Source organism: Cardiocondyla obscurior, linkage group LG18 (assembly GCF_019399895.1).
Source record: "Cardiocondyla obscurior isolate alpha-2009 linkage group LG18, Cobs3.1, whole genome shotgun sequence".
In the NCBI taxonomy this organism is placed as follows: Eukaryota; Metazoa; Arthropoda; class Insecta; order Hymenoptera; family Formicidae; genus Cardiocondyla; species Cardiocondyla obscurior.
This window is the reverse complement of record NC_091881.1, coordinates 74,627-89,718: the sequence shown is the minus strand read 5'-3', so window position 1 is coordinate 89,718 and position 15,092 is coordinate 74,627. Positions and strand designations below refer to the sequence as shown.

Here is a 15,092-nt window from a genome sequence, read left to right as displayed (position 1 = left end):
TGGTTATTCCGACAAGAGGTCTGATGTTCTGAGAGGAGGAGGAGGCCTCGGAAAGGCATCGTACATCAACGGAGCAACCCCAGAGGTAAGAATCAATTTTGTAAAACGCAAAACTAATAGCTAATACTTGTAGCATCTCTGAAATTAATATATGTATATATTTTTTTGTTGCAGATCGACGCAGCAGCCTCCGCCGGTCATCAACGAGTGTCGTCACCGCCGTTATTAATTATTTTACGAACCGTAGCCGGTTCGTCGGTCGTTCCCGGGAGTTTCGTATAGTATATTCGGGCGTAATTTGTTAACATGTCTTTATTCTAAACGCGAGTGCCGAACATGGGACGCGCGAAAGTGATCATAGTAAATTTCCGCGATTAAAATCACGGTCGGGGTGTTCGCGAGTGTCTAGTGCGCGGAAGGATGGCTCGTCACGTCCCATCTGAGAGGAGGAGCAGGCCCGGGACGGGCATCCTGCATCGGCGGAGCAACTTATAGGTGAGAATAAATTTTTTAAATAAAACATTTATTAAATAAAAACTTTAACCTTTTTTTTTCATTAATTTTTTAAAGTAATATACATGTCTACAATCATATATTTCTTTTTTTTGTTACAGTCACCGGCAGAATTCTTCAACTCCGCTGAAGCTCATGCAGATTGGTGAGTCGCATGTTTTTTTTTCGTAGTTTTTAATTGGGATCTTAAAAAACAACGTGCGCGCATGGTTTCTTCTAGTCGTAATAAAACATTCAGTTTCATTCTCGCGAAAAAAAAAAGAAAATAAAAGAACTTGGTAATTTTTACCCGAAAACCCCGATCTTATCTGTTCCACGTGCAAATACATTTTCCGCAAAGTTTATTTCAGAATAACAAAGAGATCTTTCGCATAAATTAAATTCGCATTAAATTGATGTTAAAAAGTTCTTTATCATCCGCCCGTTAAGCATTTCTTGCATAAAATCTCGCTATTAGCATAAAATTTTCTGACCCACTTGAAAAATATCCGGCGATCAGCCGGCGCAAATAGAAAATTAATATTTCGCAATTTCGTGAAGCTTTATCACAAGCCGGGCTAATTAGGTTTTAATGATATTTATAATTAACGAACAAAGCCGCATGGAAGTTACTAAAATAATGCATCCGGCAGCGTAAAGCTTTTTCAATACAGCGAATGGTAAACACGTTCTGTAAAAGCCGGCACACAGCGAAACTGATTCAATACCGTTGCACTTTGAGTTTCAACAGTTTTAATCGTTCGACCTGTATCCAACTATTTCATTACTCTTTTTTTTTTTTATTTCGATACCCTAGCAGTTGCCATTGTTACCGGTCATATTTCCAATGGAAAGTTAAATTCAGCAAATTTCGTTCATTTCAAGCCTATCTCGACGTGTCGGAAACTAGAATACGGGGGGAAAAGAGAGAAAGAGTTTAAAATAGTATATTCTACGCAAAGTTATTTCAAGACGCGTGTCTTGCGATTGCGTTCGAAAACTCGGCGTTACGATCTGCAACTCTTTCGGACCGGTCGAAGTTTCCCGACCCGTAGACCCGGGACTTTCGTTCCGAGAACGATTCCGTGTTCGTTCCCGCATGAACACCGACCAGAAGGTCCCTTCCACGCGGAATAGACTTTCACCGTTCGCCAGCGCCTCGATGACGATCGCTCGACCTTGCGTGCCGCGAGTGCTATTCAGATTACGCGGAATATGCCAGAGCTTGCTTCACTATTGCGAGTCGACGTGCAAGACCGATCTAGAGATCCGCGAAACTCGGGCTTTTAATTATACCGAAATATCGCATAAATATCAAAAATTGGAAAGAGTTAACGCAAAAATCAACGTCACTTCCCTCAACAACGAGTGACTAATAAAACTTTTCGCGTGTTAAATTGCGTCATAACTATCGTCGTTTTACGCTCGTTAGAAAAAGAAAGGAGCTATTGCAGTTGAGTTTAAAGCGGCAATTTCTATTTGCGAGACTTCTTCAATATATTATATTTATTAGACCTGGACTCGCATTGTTGTGCGAAAAAAGAAAAAAAAAAAAAAAGAGAGAGAGAGAGAGAATAGCGACGCGGAAAAGGACGAAATTTCAAGCTCCGCCGTGATATTCGGTTTCAATTAAATCCGAGGATTCGCGGGCTTAATGAAAAATGTGCCGGGAACTTTCCGCCTGAAGCGCTCTTCTTCTCGGAGAACGATTATTGCCTTGCGGATGCGCCGGTGCATCTCACTCGGAAAGCCGTCGTTTCCTAAGGTTTTATATGCCCGCGTAGTTCCCTCGGTACGCAACGGCGAATATCGAAAGCAAATCCGCTCTCGCCCGCTCGCTTGTTCCATATCGTGCAATCCCGCTTCCGACTCCGCGCAGTTTTTAATTCGCGGCAACTTTCACACGTAGGACGCAACCGTTATGCCAGACGATCGCGTGAAAAGGAACGACGTTCACAGGTCTATGGTGTAATTTCTTTTAACCCGCCCGCATCCTGGTAATTTTACGGAGTTCACTCGCCAGTTCTCTTCCGTACGAGAAGAAAAATGGCAGGAAACGAGGCGCAGCAAGAAACCGTGTCCGGTTAAAATCGACAAAGACGGTCAATAATTATTAAAAGCATAAGTTTAACGTCTACGTTTGAACCTACTTTGCTCGTTCGTGAAGAAGTTTGTTTAAAGTTGATTAAAATTTTCGTCGAAGCCCGCCGAAACGGAAATCGCAAAATCGTAGGATCAATTTTAATTTTTTTTTAACGAGATTGTCGCGAGACGCTCGAGATATTCTAGGAAATTTGGGTCGAGGGAAATAGTAGGAAGAGCTCTAATGTTAACGGCTAGGTGCTGGAAAGACAAGGGATTCCGAGATCGAGACCGACTATCCTGCAATATATTCGCGAAACGCCAAAAGATGAATAAAAAAAAATAACATGGTTGATTTTGTGCATTCGTCGCGCCGCTCTCAAGGATCGAAACGTTGTCGCCGTCGTTTAGGAGTGTTTTAAAATCAATGGGTGGTAAACGAGGCCGCGATCGACAAACAATACACCTCTCCGGTACAGAATATTGCGCCGTTGCAATAACCCTGTATAACTTTGCTTTTACCTCGGCGAACATCCCGCCGAAATACGGCCGGGCAAATATTTGGATGTTTCTTCCTCCAGTTCACGTATAAAATATAAAACCCGCGGCCGAGCAAAATACAATCGAACGATATGCGTTTCCGTGTCGTTTTATCTAATTATTATCGTGCGCCTCCCCAAAAAAGAAATATTAAAAAAAATTATTGTCGATCGTATATTTTTGTTGAAACGCAGTAACTTTTGAGGTGTTAATCGAGTTTATGTTACATCTCGGAATATTTCGTCGCATACGTAGCGGAATAAAAATCCTCCCGAATAAAACGAAAAAAAATCTCGGTGATTTTTGCACATGCGCGGACATTCTTATCGATACGTGTGCGTGCGTGCCGCAGAAACGTTTACCGAACCAGATTCAGATTGGAATTATGTAAATAAAATATTTTTTCCTATAATATATTTTTTTTTCCTTTTAAAAGAAAAAGGTAAAAAACGAATGTCGCAAAAAGTGCACCTAGCACCGCAAACAATCAAAGTATTAATGCACCGGGAAAAAGACACTACGCCAACTGGCTTGAAACCCGACCGTTTCGTGCTCATGTTAGATTTTTCGTTTAGACTTAAAAAGAAAAAAAAAAATCTGACTCGGTTTTGATGCTCGAGAGTAGACCGAATGTAATGGGAATAAAGAGAAAAATGACTAAAGTGCAGAGATGTAAATAGAAGAGAATGCGAAAGAGGAAGAACAAAAAACGGAAGGGGTTTTTTGGGGGATAGCTAAACTATGAATTTCAAATTTGTTTTCTCTTTTACTTTCGTGATTACATTGGGACGAAAGGGAATTCATGCGTTTGCACTCGAGGAGTTACGCTCTACATCATTGTGTAATGTGTCGAAATCGAATAATAAGCATTCCCCTTTTTTTTCTTTTTTCAAAAATGTTTGAATTATTATTTAAAAAAAAAAATTAATAATTTTTAAGTTATTAACGTGTCTCTCCATTTCGCAAAATGGATTCTACTTTATTAAATACGTTTCCGGTTTAGTATTAATTTTAAAACTATACAATATTGAGAATTAAATGAATAATTAATGATCGTTCAGAGAAATTAAAAAAAAAAAAAAAAAATATCTAGCTCGTCAGATATTTCCCTGATAAGTTACGTTTCACAGTTAAGAGATAGGTGCATATTACGATTTTTAGATAAATCTCTAGTCGTGTCAAGTACAGCGCAGATTCAGAATTAGACTGTGCTCCACAGAAATGGTTTACACATGGATATATATCCGCGTTAATTATCTTCTTCATTGTGCCGTCAGTTTCCGGCTTGTAACCTACATATTAACATTTATACACCATTTAATTTTGCGAACTGGAAAGAAGAGAAAACATATTTAATTGCGCATGCACTGTGTACGCGCGTGTATGTATGTAATTGTATTTTATCGACACAAAGCCGAGTCAGATGAAAAATGCATGCATTTCCCCGTTTCGAGTGTTTCCGCGCGTAAAATAACGAATATTTGAAATACAGTCGAATAACCTTTGGCGTTAACAATGATTCTTAAATAATGTTCGGTATGCTGCTGACGCGAATATTATAAATTCAATTTATCCCATTTTAACGATATACGTTTATATATATATATATATTTTTTTTTTTTTTTTATTTTTTTATTTCTTTTCCTCGCACGAAATGTAATCGTAACAATGCCGCGTGTTTTATAATTATTTCCAATAGCGGCCGCCAGATAATCCGTACCATCGTCGATTTTATTTCTCGTCGATAGTAATTAGTTTTATTACCGCGTCGGATCCAAAAGATGCAGTCACGATGCTGCTTGCCATTTCGCGCAGCCGGCCTCTTATCCGTGCCAACCGTGCGAGTCCAATCTCGCGAAAGAGCCGTCCCTCGCCTTTTAAAAATGCGCCGCGGACAGAATCCTGTTTACACGGATCGCACAGGGTTGTAATATCGTTAATGCAAACTTTCGCCGGTCACGAGCGCCTTACTCAATTCGGCTTGTTTTCTCGCGCACGCGGATGTAACACTTCGCTGGGAGCAATTACGGAACTCGCGGTCTAAGTTCGCCTCGCGAGCAGTCGCGATAATGAACCGAGATCGCCGGTGCGGTTTCCCGGTGCAGCCGTCGCTATACGTCGCCGTTTCGAGTGCACCGTGCGCGACGGCGGCAGCGGCCCTTGAAACAATATAACGAGAGACGAGGTATTCCCATCCGCATAATTACTATTTCGTTCTCTCCGCGCTTAATGATTTATGTAGGATAGGGGAAAAAATAGTCGGGTCTCGAACTCGGGTTTTGATCGTAAATACTCTATATCATCGACCCAAATTTCCTGCGATATTGGAACAGACGACAGAGATAAAAAAGCGACGTGTGCCGCTGGTTTAGGCTGATACGGCACAGCTCTCGCATGCGTCGCGCGCTAAACGCTTTCTGAAAAAAGACACTCACCGGTCGGCGACGACTCGTTCCGCGCGTCTGCTCGTCATCCTCGAAAAGTCCTGAGCCGGTCGCGCTGTATGGAAAGACTCACGGCGCCGAGCAGGTCACTCCATGCCAAGTCCCGTGCGACGAGAAGATCAGGAAACACCCCACCAACCTTCGGGAGCAGAAGATAACGTTTCTCTTGAGCGGATGACGTCTCGGGACGTCCGCGTTTTTCCGAAATCCGGGCACCGCGTCCGCGCCGGCAACGAATTCTTCCTTGAGCGGACTAAAGTTAACCGCAAACGCGCGCGCAAAGTTCACGGGAAATTCAAATCCAATCTCGCTCGCCTAGCAGAGCTCTTTCGTTATTATTTTTTTTTTTCTTCCTCTTTTTCTTCGCGATCAAATTTCGAAATCTCAATCCGACTTGCTTGCCCGTTTTCCCAATTGTTTTCTGTCTTGTTTTCTTTTCCTGAGCTAAACTGAGTAACCTGCGTTTGTCGAGCAATCCGTTGCTCGATTAAGGAACTAAAGAAATTACACCCCCGATCGAGTTACTCGCTTTCGTGGTTTTGAAAGATCTAGGTAGTTAATCCGAAGATTTCGCACGTACTTCGATTCGACCAGTTCGTTACATGCAACGATAGGTAATTGCAGTTACCTCCACCCCGTTTCCCTCCCATTTGCGCTCGGACATGAGCGTAATTGCATGCACGCGTTCGTTAATCTTTACCAGCTTGAAGTAATTAATAATTAATCACTCGAGTTTGCGGGCATAATTGGTCGGAATGTAATCGACTGGTTAAACCGATTCGTTACGAGACATCAAAGTGACTAAAGTAGCAAGTATGAAACATGATTCGCGAGTGCTTTCAGAAAAAAAAAAAACTAAAAAAATGTAAGAAAGCAATTTTTTCTCATTTACTAATGAATTTCCTGGTCGTAGATAAAAAAAATCTATCGGCGATACAAAATACGTATAAAAAATTATCACGTTAATAAAATTAAATAACGTAAAATATTCATCAAAAGTTTAGCGTTAAAATAAATGTGCCTTCGATACAAGTAAAAGAAATAGAAAAATATATTCGACGGGAGAAAACACTTTTCGTTCTATAAATTAAAACATCACGACTGGAATCTTTAAAACAGTAAGCTAGTCACCTGAAGATCGCGTGAACGGAGACACTGGATTCCTAGAATCGACGACTTAGCTTATCCACTCCGAAAACGTCGCAGCGGCGAGCGAGGCGAGCGAGAAAGGAAGGGAGACGGCGCTCTTTTTTTTTCCTGGAACTCTCGGATGCGAATTCCGCGAACCGCTCGGCCACTCGAATCACGCGACAGACGACGATCGTTGGCAGGAGAGAAACGGTTACGAACTCGCGCGAGCGCACCTTCGATTCGAGACGACGCGACAGGCTGCCGGTAATTTCACGCGGTCGCGAGATTGACCGGCGACTTCAGGACGATGTGATTTTCAAACGATTAACGAACTCGCGCGCGCGCGTATTCTTCCGGACCTTCGCGACGCGAGATACGAGGATACGACGGGAGGACACGCCGTCCTTTTCTCTGCACTCTCGCTTCGGTCTCGTGCGACCTGTCGCGAGCGGAGTGCGCGCCCCGGACCGCGGAGGGCAGCGAGGTGCGCGTCCACCTGCGCGCGGGTGTGCGCGCGGGTGTCGCGCGCGCGCGCGCGTAGCCGGTCCTCGCGGGCTAGAAACTCACCGGCGGCGAGAACAACGTGATTTTCGGAGCAACTTGGACGCGAGCGTGACCGCGAATACGTGCACCGCTCCAAGTCCCGCACGGGCGACCGTCCGACCGACCGTACGAACGACCGATCGACCGTCTCAACCGCACCGTACCCGTGAAACGACTGCAACTGCACGCCGACGAGCGGCCCGAGCGCTCGCGCACTGTCCTGTCGTAAAAGTGGAGGCCGGGAACAGCCAATGGCTGGTCTGCTTTTCCTCCCTCCATATTCGTGCAGCCAGCAGCTCACCCGGAGCGAGCTGACCGCGAGGCGCTGCTGATCGAAAGTTTCGCGTGTCGCTCGATAAGAGGTCAGCACTGCACGGGTGTAGCAAGCTCGAACGTCGTCCATAATTGTCACCACTTTAACAATAATAAAACATGAACAAATAAGATTAATCTCGCAAAATAGGTTCGAAAATCAGATTTATGAAATAAAACTTAGAACTCCCGACATACGTAGTCCGATTACGAATTCTATCATTAGCATTGATTTCAGCTTTGCATTCTCGTCAACTTTTTTAATAACTTTAAAAAACTCGCTAGAAGTTTGTATAAAGTGATCCATCACAAAATGGGATTTATATTAATTAATCTAATTTTGATTTCGAGTACGTACCCGCAAGTATCATTGTGACGATTAAGCGAAATCAAACACATTGTCAAACTTAACAAGCTAAGTAAGAAGTCACTTCATATCTCCATCTTCCCTTTTTTATCCTAAACATGTTTATCTTTGATGACAAATTCAGCATTTTCTGATTTCTTACAATTAAATAGTATAAAAATATATAACTTTTATTTCTTAAAGACTAAGGACAGGGTATTGTAATAAATTGATCTTCATACAAAGTTTAATAAAATTTATCTTTATTATGAAAATGAACGTTTTACATATGGTGCGAAACCGTGTAGGTACAATAAAAATTATGCTAAATTGTAGAAATAAGGAATTGACAAACTTTAAAATAATAAAGAAAAAAATCCTTTAGAACAAAAGTAAAATTTGCACGTTCTGAAACGTACAAGTAAAATCCTCAATTTGTATTGATAGTTTTTAAATCTGTTTTTAAATTACTTTACAATAAACGAAGTTTTCTTAAGTGTTCGCTATAATTAATTGAGATCGCAATATCCAGAAAATTTGTAGCAAAACATTTCACACTTTGATTCTTGAAAAGGGCTTATTTAATTTCAGAAAACTAATAAAACTCAATACTTATGTACGTAACACGAAATTTCTGTATGCAATTAAAAACGCTATGTACAATCGAGTTAGAAAAGTAATTTTTAAACTCTGGAATCATTGCTATTTATTATCGGAACCCTATAATAATTCATCGTGATTCTGACAGGAGGAAAGCGCAAAGAATTTATAAACTAATGAACATGTAATTAGGGACGATTTCCTATCTACCTAAAAAAAATCAAAACTGTATTAAATAGTTTTATACGAATTTGGCCGAGTTATTCGAGTTGAAAACTATATTGGAAGTCATATGTATAAATGTTCGTCGTTCTTTTCTCCTTTCTTTCTCGTCGTGATGAATTCGACGAAAGGAAAACCTTTACTGTTCGTAGTTCGTAAATTAGACATCCATTTACGTTAAACGTATGTGCAATAAATAATTTGATAACCGTGAGATATTGAGTTAGATCGCATTCACGTGTATCATACAAAATTGTGAAGTAAGAACAGCTATTTCGAAACAAAAACTTGCCGTTTAGTGGCACATAAGGCGATTCAAAGGCAAAATTGAGAGAAAGATAAACGATAGCGGTTTAGTAAGATAATATTGCTCACAGCAGTAAACAATTAAATGTGATAGTTAAATAAGTTTTCACCCGCTCCTTGATGCTATCGCGATGTCCGAAAATTGCAAACAGTACAAAGACTTGCCATCATCTCGAGCGATGCTACAACGCATCGCTCACAAGCACACTAAAAATTTCTTACTCGGCCTAGAATTCACTTTCTTTCCGTCTTTCGTCCTTCCCCTTTCCCTGGCTTGTCCGTTTGTCAATTATCAATGAACATTTGTCTTTTCTTTAACTCTCATTTCTTTTTATCTATATTAAATTATATCTCAATATACTGTTTTATTTATATATCTATATATATATCTATGTATATATCACGCCAGTCTCGCCGTCGATTTAGTAACCTAGGTACACTTTGTTAACAAGCACTCTGGACCAACTCTTTCCTTCCTCCCGTTTGCCCACGAATCTTGAAATGTTCAATGTCAATTATCGCTAAATTATGCTGGTTTCTGCGATCCCTTCTTGCCGATAAGTGATTTGTGGATATGTGGAATAACTCCTGCAATTAAATAATATATATATGAATATTATTAAATAATATTAAAATAATATATTATTTTAATTAAATTATATTACTTATATTAATATAAATTAGAGAAAATTTACGAAAAGAAAACTTACCGCCTCCTGCAATAGTTGCCTTAATGAGACTATCTAATTCTTCGTCACCACGTATGGCGAGTTGCAAATGTCTAGGTGTAATACGTTTAACTTTCAGATCCTTTGATGCATTTCCCGCCAACTCCAATACCTAAAGAAAAAAGAATCAAATAATGAAACATCTTAAATTAAATAAAATTGATAATAATTTTACAATTAATTTATAAAAATACATAAACTATAAAATGATTGTTTGTTAATCGAGATCAATTTCTTGCGTAACAAATTTAATATTTTACATTAAACTGTAACGTTTTCCAAGTGTAATAGTAATTAAATTATAATTTAATTAGAGCTTAGGGGGCTAATAATATTTCCAATATCTTTATAATCGCATTAAATATTAAACTAGCATTTGGGTCGAATATTTTAATATTCCTCTCAATTAACTTCAATTTCTTCTTCACAAACGGTCCATCGTTATTATTTGCAGCATCTATTGTTCCTATGCATTCCTATCTTATCTACATTTCCCTTTGCCCTAATATTCCAACAATTGTTATAAATTAATATACATAGTATGAAATTCTCAATCTTGCAAGATGTTACACGAAACTTAGTCGAGTCTCGGTTTCGGTTACAATATCGGTTACAATCGCATCTTCTCATTCTCTCTCTCTCTCTCTTTCTCTCTCGCGCTCACACGCACACACATTCCGCCACACATACGTGCTCTCACTTACCTCGGCCGTAAGGTACTCTAAAATGGCCGCGCTGTACACCGCCGCAGTGGCACCTACCCGACCATGACTCGTGGTTCTGTTTTTCAAATGCCTGTGAATTCTCCCTACGGGAAACTGCAACAGATCGGGGTTAGCGTTAGCCGGCCGCTCATACGAATCCCGAAGTCCGCCGGTCGAGCGAGGGTAACGGCGAACGTTGTTCGCGACCCAACCACCCGGTATACGTTCCTTACGCGTCGCAAGACTGACGTCACTGTTGCGCGCAGAAATATATGTAATACGTGTGCAGTGATATAAAAAGCACCTCGGGGTTCTCGCAGTTTGGACTTTAGGCGCGGAGCGAAAAAGGGAACGACCGTCGCACGTGGTTATGGTAAACTTAATGATAATGGAAGTCACCATCCGATTCTGCAAACGTTGCCGACGGGATGCATATGCATGACGCTACACACTCGGGCTCCGAAGCCAGACCCGAATTATTGCGCTCTGACTCGAACGCGCGAGGTCTCCATCGCGAAATATTACACATCGCATGCATTCATTGTTACCGGTGACGTTATCCCCGAGTGCGGCAACGTGAAGATTTATATTTTTATTATGATTTAGAGCTGTACTTTAGACTTATTTACGAGACAATGTTAAACGTTAAAATGTGCCAAATTTTGCAAGACGTTTGCGAGAATAATTTCACTGAAAGCGATACCGGGAGAGAATCAATTACTATTTTAAATAAAGCAATTCAAATGAGAAGCATTTGAAAACGTGAATTAATAAATTTAATTATCATGTAGAAGCTCTCGTCTGTTTTGTCTGAGCTTTTAAAATTTGCTGATTTTGCTTTAAGGATTGAAAGCTAAGATGAGAAAACAACGTGCTGCTCGCGACGTAAACCATTATTTGTATGTGCGTTCGAGAGTCAATAATTATTTCAAACGATTCTTAGTAAAGCGGGCAATTACGCGTTGAGAAACACCCTATATATAGGTAATAAATGAAGACGGATAAAACTACGTAAATAACGTTTGATCTGAAGTAACGCTCATAGCGCCAACAATATTCTCGGTAGATTCGATGCGTTTCAGGAGCGATTTCCCGACGGGAGCGTGAAACGCTCGTCCTAAGGCTTCACAAACAGAATACATTGCATAATACATTTAATTAATTTAAAAAAAAACCCCTACAAATTAAAAAAAATTTTTTTTTTTTTTAATTTTGCGTTAATTGCATTTTAATTATTTGTTCATAGTAAATTAAATTTTTTTTTATCGCGCTTGATGTTTTAATCCGCCACTGAGGGCACGTCTAGTGACTTCTGCCGGAACTCTACGTCATAGCGGCCGAACGTTTTCCGCATGGAGTTTATCACGCGTCTACTATCCATTCGGGTGACATCCGGCCGTCGTCGGTCACGGCGTCGGTAGCCTCCCTCTTTCTTTCTCGCTCTCTCTCACTCTCTCCCGGCTGAATATCGAGCGATAAGGGACGGCACGGATTTCCGCGACGCGTTCCGCAACGCGGCCGACCTGGGCCGCGTCCTCGACAGCGAGCACCATCGTCGGGAAGTTACGTTTGTCGGCGTTCCGCGGTTTTCTTCACCGGGGTCGCTATTTCTTTCTCTATTTTTTTTCTCTTTTTTCTCTCTCTCTCTCTCTCTCTCTCTCTCTCTTCTCCCAGAGAGGGAGAAAGGAAAATTCCCGCTCCTCTCTCGACGGCATTCGCGGAACACGCGCGAATGTCGGACCTCGTCCCGTTCTCATGCTACGAATATCGAGCGGTACGATTTGGCTCGCTCCGTCGCTCCGTCTCTCTCGTTCTTCGCCGCATCTCTCGCTCTCTCTCTCGGTCCGCCGTTGTCTCTCCAGCTTTTGGCACCAAGTTTCATCATCCGACGCACGCCCCGAAACGCTTTCGAAGAACCTCGCTCTAGAGCGTGGTCCCGTCCGTTGCTCTAAAATTCTCTCATCAAGATCCTCCCATGCCGATCGCGTAAGTGGCTGGTCCTCTCCCTCTCGTCTCGCCCACCCCCTCCCCTTCTCCGCTTGCAAGCGCGGTCGATATTGTTGCACAATAATTTTGTCACCGCTGATACCGAGGTTCGAGATCGTCACGACGGGAACGACAATTCGTACAGCACACAGCGACTGAAATTCAAACCGCATCCACGTTCCTCGAAGCTTCGCTGCCCGTCGGAGGTTTTACCGTCGTCATTAATCGCGTCGCGTTAAGTAGGAGATAAGATTAAAACAATTCGACGGTTTCACCGGGACTTCCACTCCTCACGGCGCGCGTCGTCGTGCAAATCACCGGGAAAACGTCCTATCGATCGAGACTTGTTGAATACATTTAATTTTTGCGCGATCCGCACGCGATCCGACGGAGCCTCGACCTGGCTCCCCCGATATCGGAAGCGTCGTACGCCACGGATCCAAAATTCCAGCTTCCAAAACGCATTCCGGATTCCTCGTCGAGGAACACGTCATTGGCGGCGAAATCGTCGCGAAGTATCGACTCGACCGCCGTCGGTTTCTGTTCCGCGCGCCGCCGCTAAATCGGCCAGACGTGACCGATCCTCGTCGTGTAAACAAAGGACACCACCCTCGAAAGCAGGAACACGGACTTCGATCGTGACACCCAGACGGGTCGGTTAATGTTTCAACGACCGGCCGTGATTAAGAATTCTAATCGCGATAGTGAGAATGCGACGCCGTCGATAACATATCGGATAACAAAGCGCACTAAGACTTTCAATAAATAACGATAAACACCGGACGATCCCACGTGCATCCTGGCTTCTTTTTTTTTTTTAATATATTTTTTTCTTTCACTTTTCTTCTCGCTGCAACTGCGCGAAACGAGGTTTCACCTCGAGCGAACGAAACGCAAACGTTAATAAAGATTTTTTGAAAACACTCCCGCTGTACGCCGCGTATTTTCGTCCCGCGCGTTACGTAACTTCGGTTTCACCCAGCGGGATTACGTCTTTTTTTTTTCTCCCCGACGCGTAGAGATCGGCAAATTGCATTAGCGAAAATTGCATTCCGCGTCAAATGGGCGGCATTCCGCGCGCGTACGCGGGCAGACGAAAATCCACTCCGACGGAATAATCGCTCGCGAACGCGCGCGCTTCAGTGCGCGAACAGACGTGATGATCGGCGAGCGCAAAAAAAAAAAACGTAGTTGCAATCGACCGAGAAACTGTTTCGAAATAGTGATCCTCGCGTCTTGCCGACGCGATTAAAAAAAAAAAAAAGAGAGAAGCGTGTTCTTGAGCGCGATGACAATTGTCGGTCGCGGCGGATCCCAGGGAAACAAACGGCGAGCCGCCGGCGGAAGCGACGCTTTCAAGCTGCGTTGGTCAGTCCTCGGCGAAGTCGAGCACGGAAAACGAAGCCGGCCGCAGCCGCGGGTCGCGCGACTCGCGGTAAAAATTGATTCTCGATTTACGACGGGTCGCCGAGGTCGCCGCGGGGTCGAATAATCGCGCCGAAATGGCCCCCAGGGCGCCACGGAAGGGGGGACAGGGGGTTACGCGGGGAAAGGGGGACCGAGCCGGTCACGGCGTTTGAAAGCGGCTCGCAGACCGCACGCGGCGTATTTCGAAAAGTACGCCGTGCCGCCCGGCCGGATCTCGAAGGTTCGAGACGGCGAGCGCAACGCGAGAAACGCGGCACCGGGGAGTGCGACGGACGTCGCGTCCGGGTGAGCGGCCCCGCCGGCCGCGGCGGCCGACGGTCGGACCGGGCTTTTCGCGCCAACCATGATGATTTAACCTGCAAAGCCGCGCTAGGGCAAGGGGAGGGTAGGGGGGACCCAGCGACGCGACGAGAGGATCCGGCCGACGGGACGCGCACCGGGAAAACACGCGTGCACGTTCGCCAATCGATGGCCCCGACGATGGGTAAGCGGAATCCGCGCGCGGTCGTCTGGTCGCTACTCACCTGCAGGCCGGCCCTAGCTGAACGCGAGACCGCCTTCGCCTTCGCCTTGCCGGAGTCCTTGCCCGCCTTACCGCCAGCCTGTTCAGACACGAAAATCACGGTTAATTCACGAGATCCGGCGGCGAAACTCCGCCAGTGGACAGCGGACGATGCGAGGCGCCCGGAGGCGCCGGCGGCGGCCGCGGATGGCCACCGAGCGCGTCAAAAACTCGCGGATACTCACCATTGCGCGACGTAGATATTCGAGCACTTCACACAACACGAAAGACTTGCGAGCAGAGCCACGAGCGACGCCGTCTAAACGCGACGAGCCCGCCAAATGCGCTTGGCGCTGCGGACGCGTCCCGCGGTCGTGCCACGTGATCAGTCTTCAGCTAATGGGAGCGAGGCTGCAGGGACGGGGCGTCGCGGCGCCTCCTCGCGGTGGACGCGCCGAATCCCTGCTCGGGCGATAAGCGCGCCACGCGTGACCGCCAACGGCTTCACCGCACTTCTACCGTGCGTTGTATCGTCGACCGAGTCCCCCGTTCGGTCCGTATGAATAAAAATGAAGTAAGCAGAGGCTAAAAAACAACGCGGCCCCGCTCGCCGTGAACTCTCGTCCGTCCGCGATTCGCGAACCCCGCGACTGAGCACCTTCGTCTTTTGCCCCAGCTCGCTGAATCCACGTCGATTTACGTTTCAAATCGTTTATGACAAAAGTG

The 15,092-nt window shown here is 44.2% G+C and overlaps 2 protein-coding genes across 4 annotated transcripts in view; both read right to left on the bottom strand.

The window, feature by feature from the left end:
- The window catches only part of Cad87a (cadherin 87A), a 155,651-nt gene extending 148,231 nt beyond the window's left edge, over positions 1 to 7,420 (bottom strand). The window contains exons 1-2 of one of the 3 annotated variants that reach the window (XM_070669099.1): positions 7,257 to 7,420; positions 5,550 to 5,697 (exon numbers count right to left, since the gene is read on the bottom strand). In XM_070669099.1, the coding sequence (XP_070525200.1) occupies positions 5,550 to 5,587 (38 nt within the window). In that variant the 5' untranslated portion in view covers positions 5,588 to 5,697; positions 7,257 to 7,420. Of the gene's footprint in view, positions 1 to 5,549; positions 7,203 to 7,256 lie in introns of those variants that run through there. The other 2 variants (XM_070669100.1, XM_070669098.1) reach the window with 2 other exon arrangements.
- Positions 7,421 to 8,136: 716 nt separating this feature from the next.
- On the bottom strand, positions 8,137 to 14,754 carry His2av (Histone H2A variant). The gene is made up of 5 exons (XM_070669117.1): positions 14,612 to 14,754; positions 14,389 to 14,466; positions 10,451 to 10,564; positions 9,729 to 9,858; positions 8,137 to 9,606 (listed from the first exon to the last, which is right to left on the bottom strand). Exons 1-5 carry the CDS (start codon positions 14,612 to 14,614, stop codon positions 9,545 to 9,547), a joined length of 387 nt encoding a protein of 128 aa, XP_070525218.1. The 5' UTR covers positions 14,615 to 14,754; the 3' UTR covers positions 8,137 to 9,544.
- Between the last annotated feature and the right edge of the window lie 338 nt (positions 14,755 to 15,092).

What these genes read in the sequence shown, in the direction of transcription:
- His2av (XM_070669117.1), bottom strand. An exon ending in TAGAGTACCTTACGGCCGAG is followed by an intron (nt 9,859 to 10,450) that starts GTAAGTGAGAGC and finishes TTTTTTCTTTAG; the next exon opens with GTATTGGAGTTGGCGGGAAA. An exon ending in GGCAACTATTGCAGGAGGCG is followed by an intron (nt 9,607 to 9,728) that starts GTAAGTTTTCTT and finishes ATTTAATTGCAG; the next exon opens with GAGTTATTCCACATATCCAC.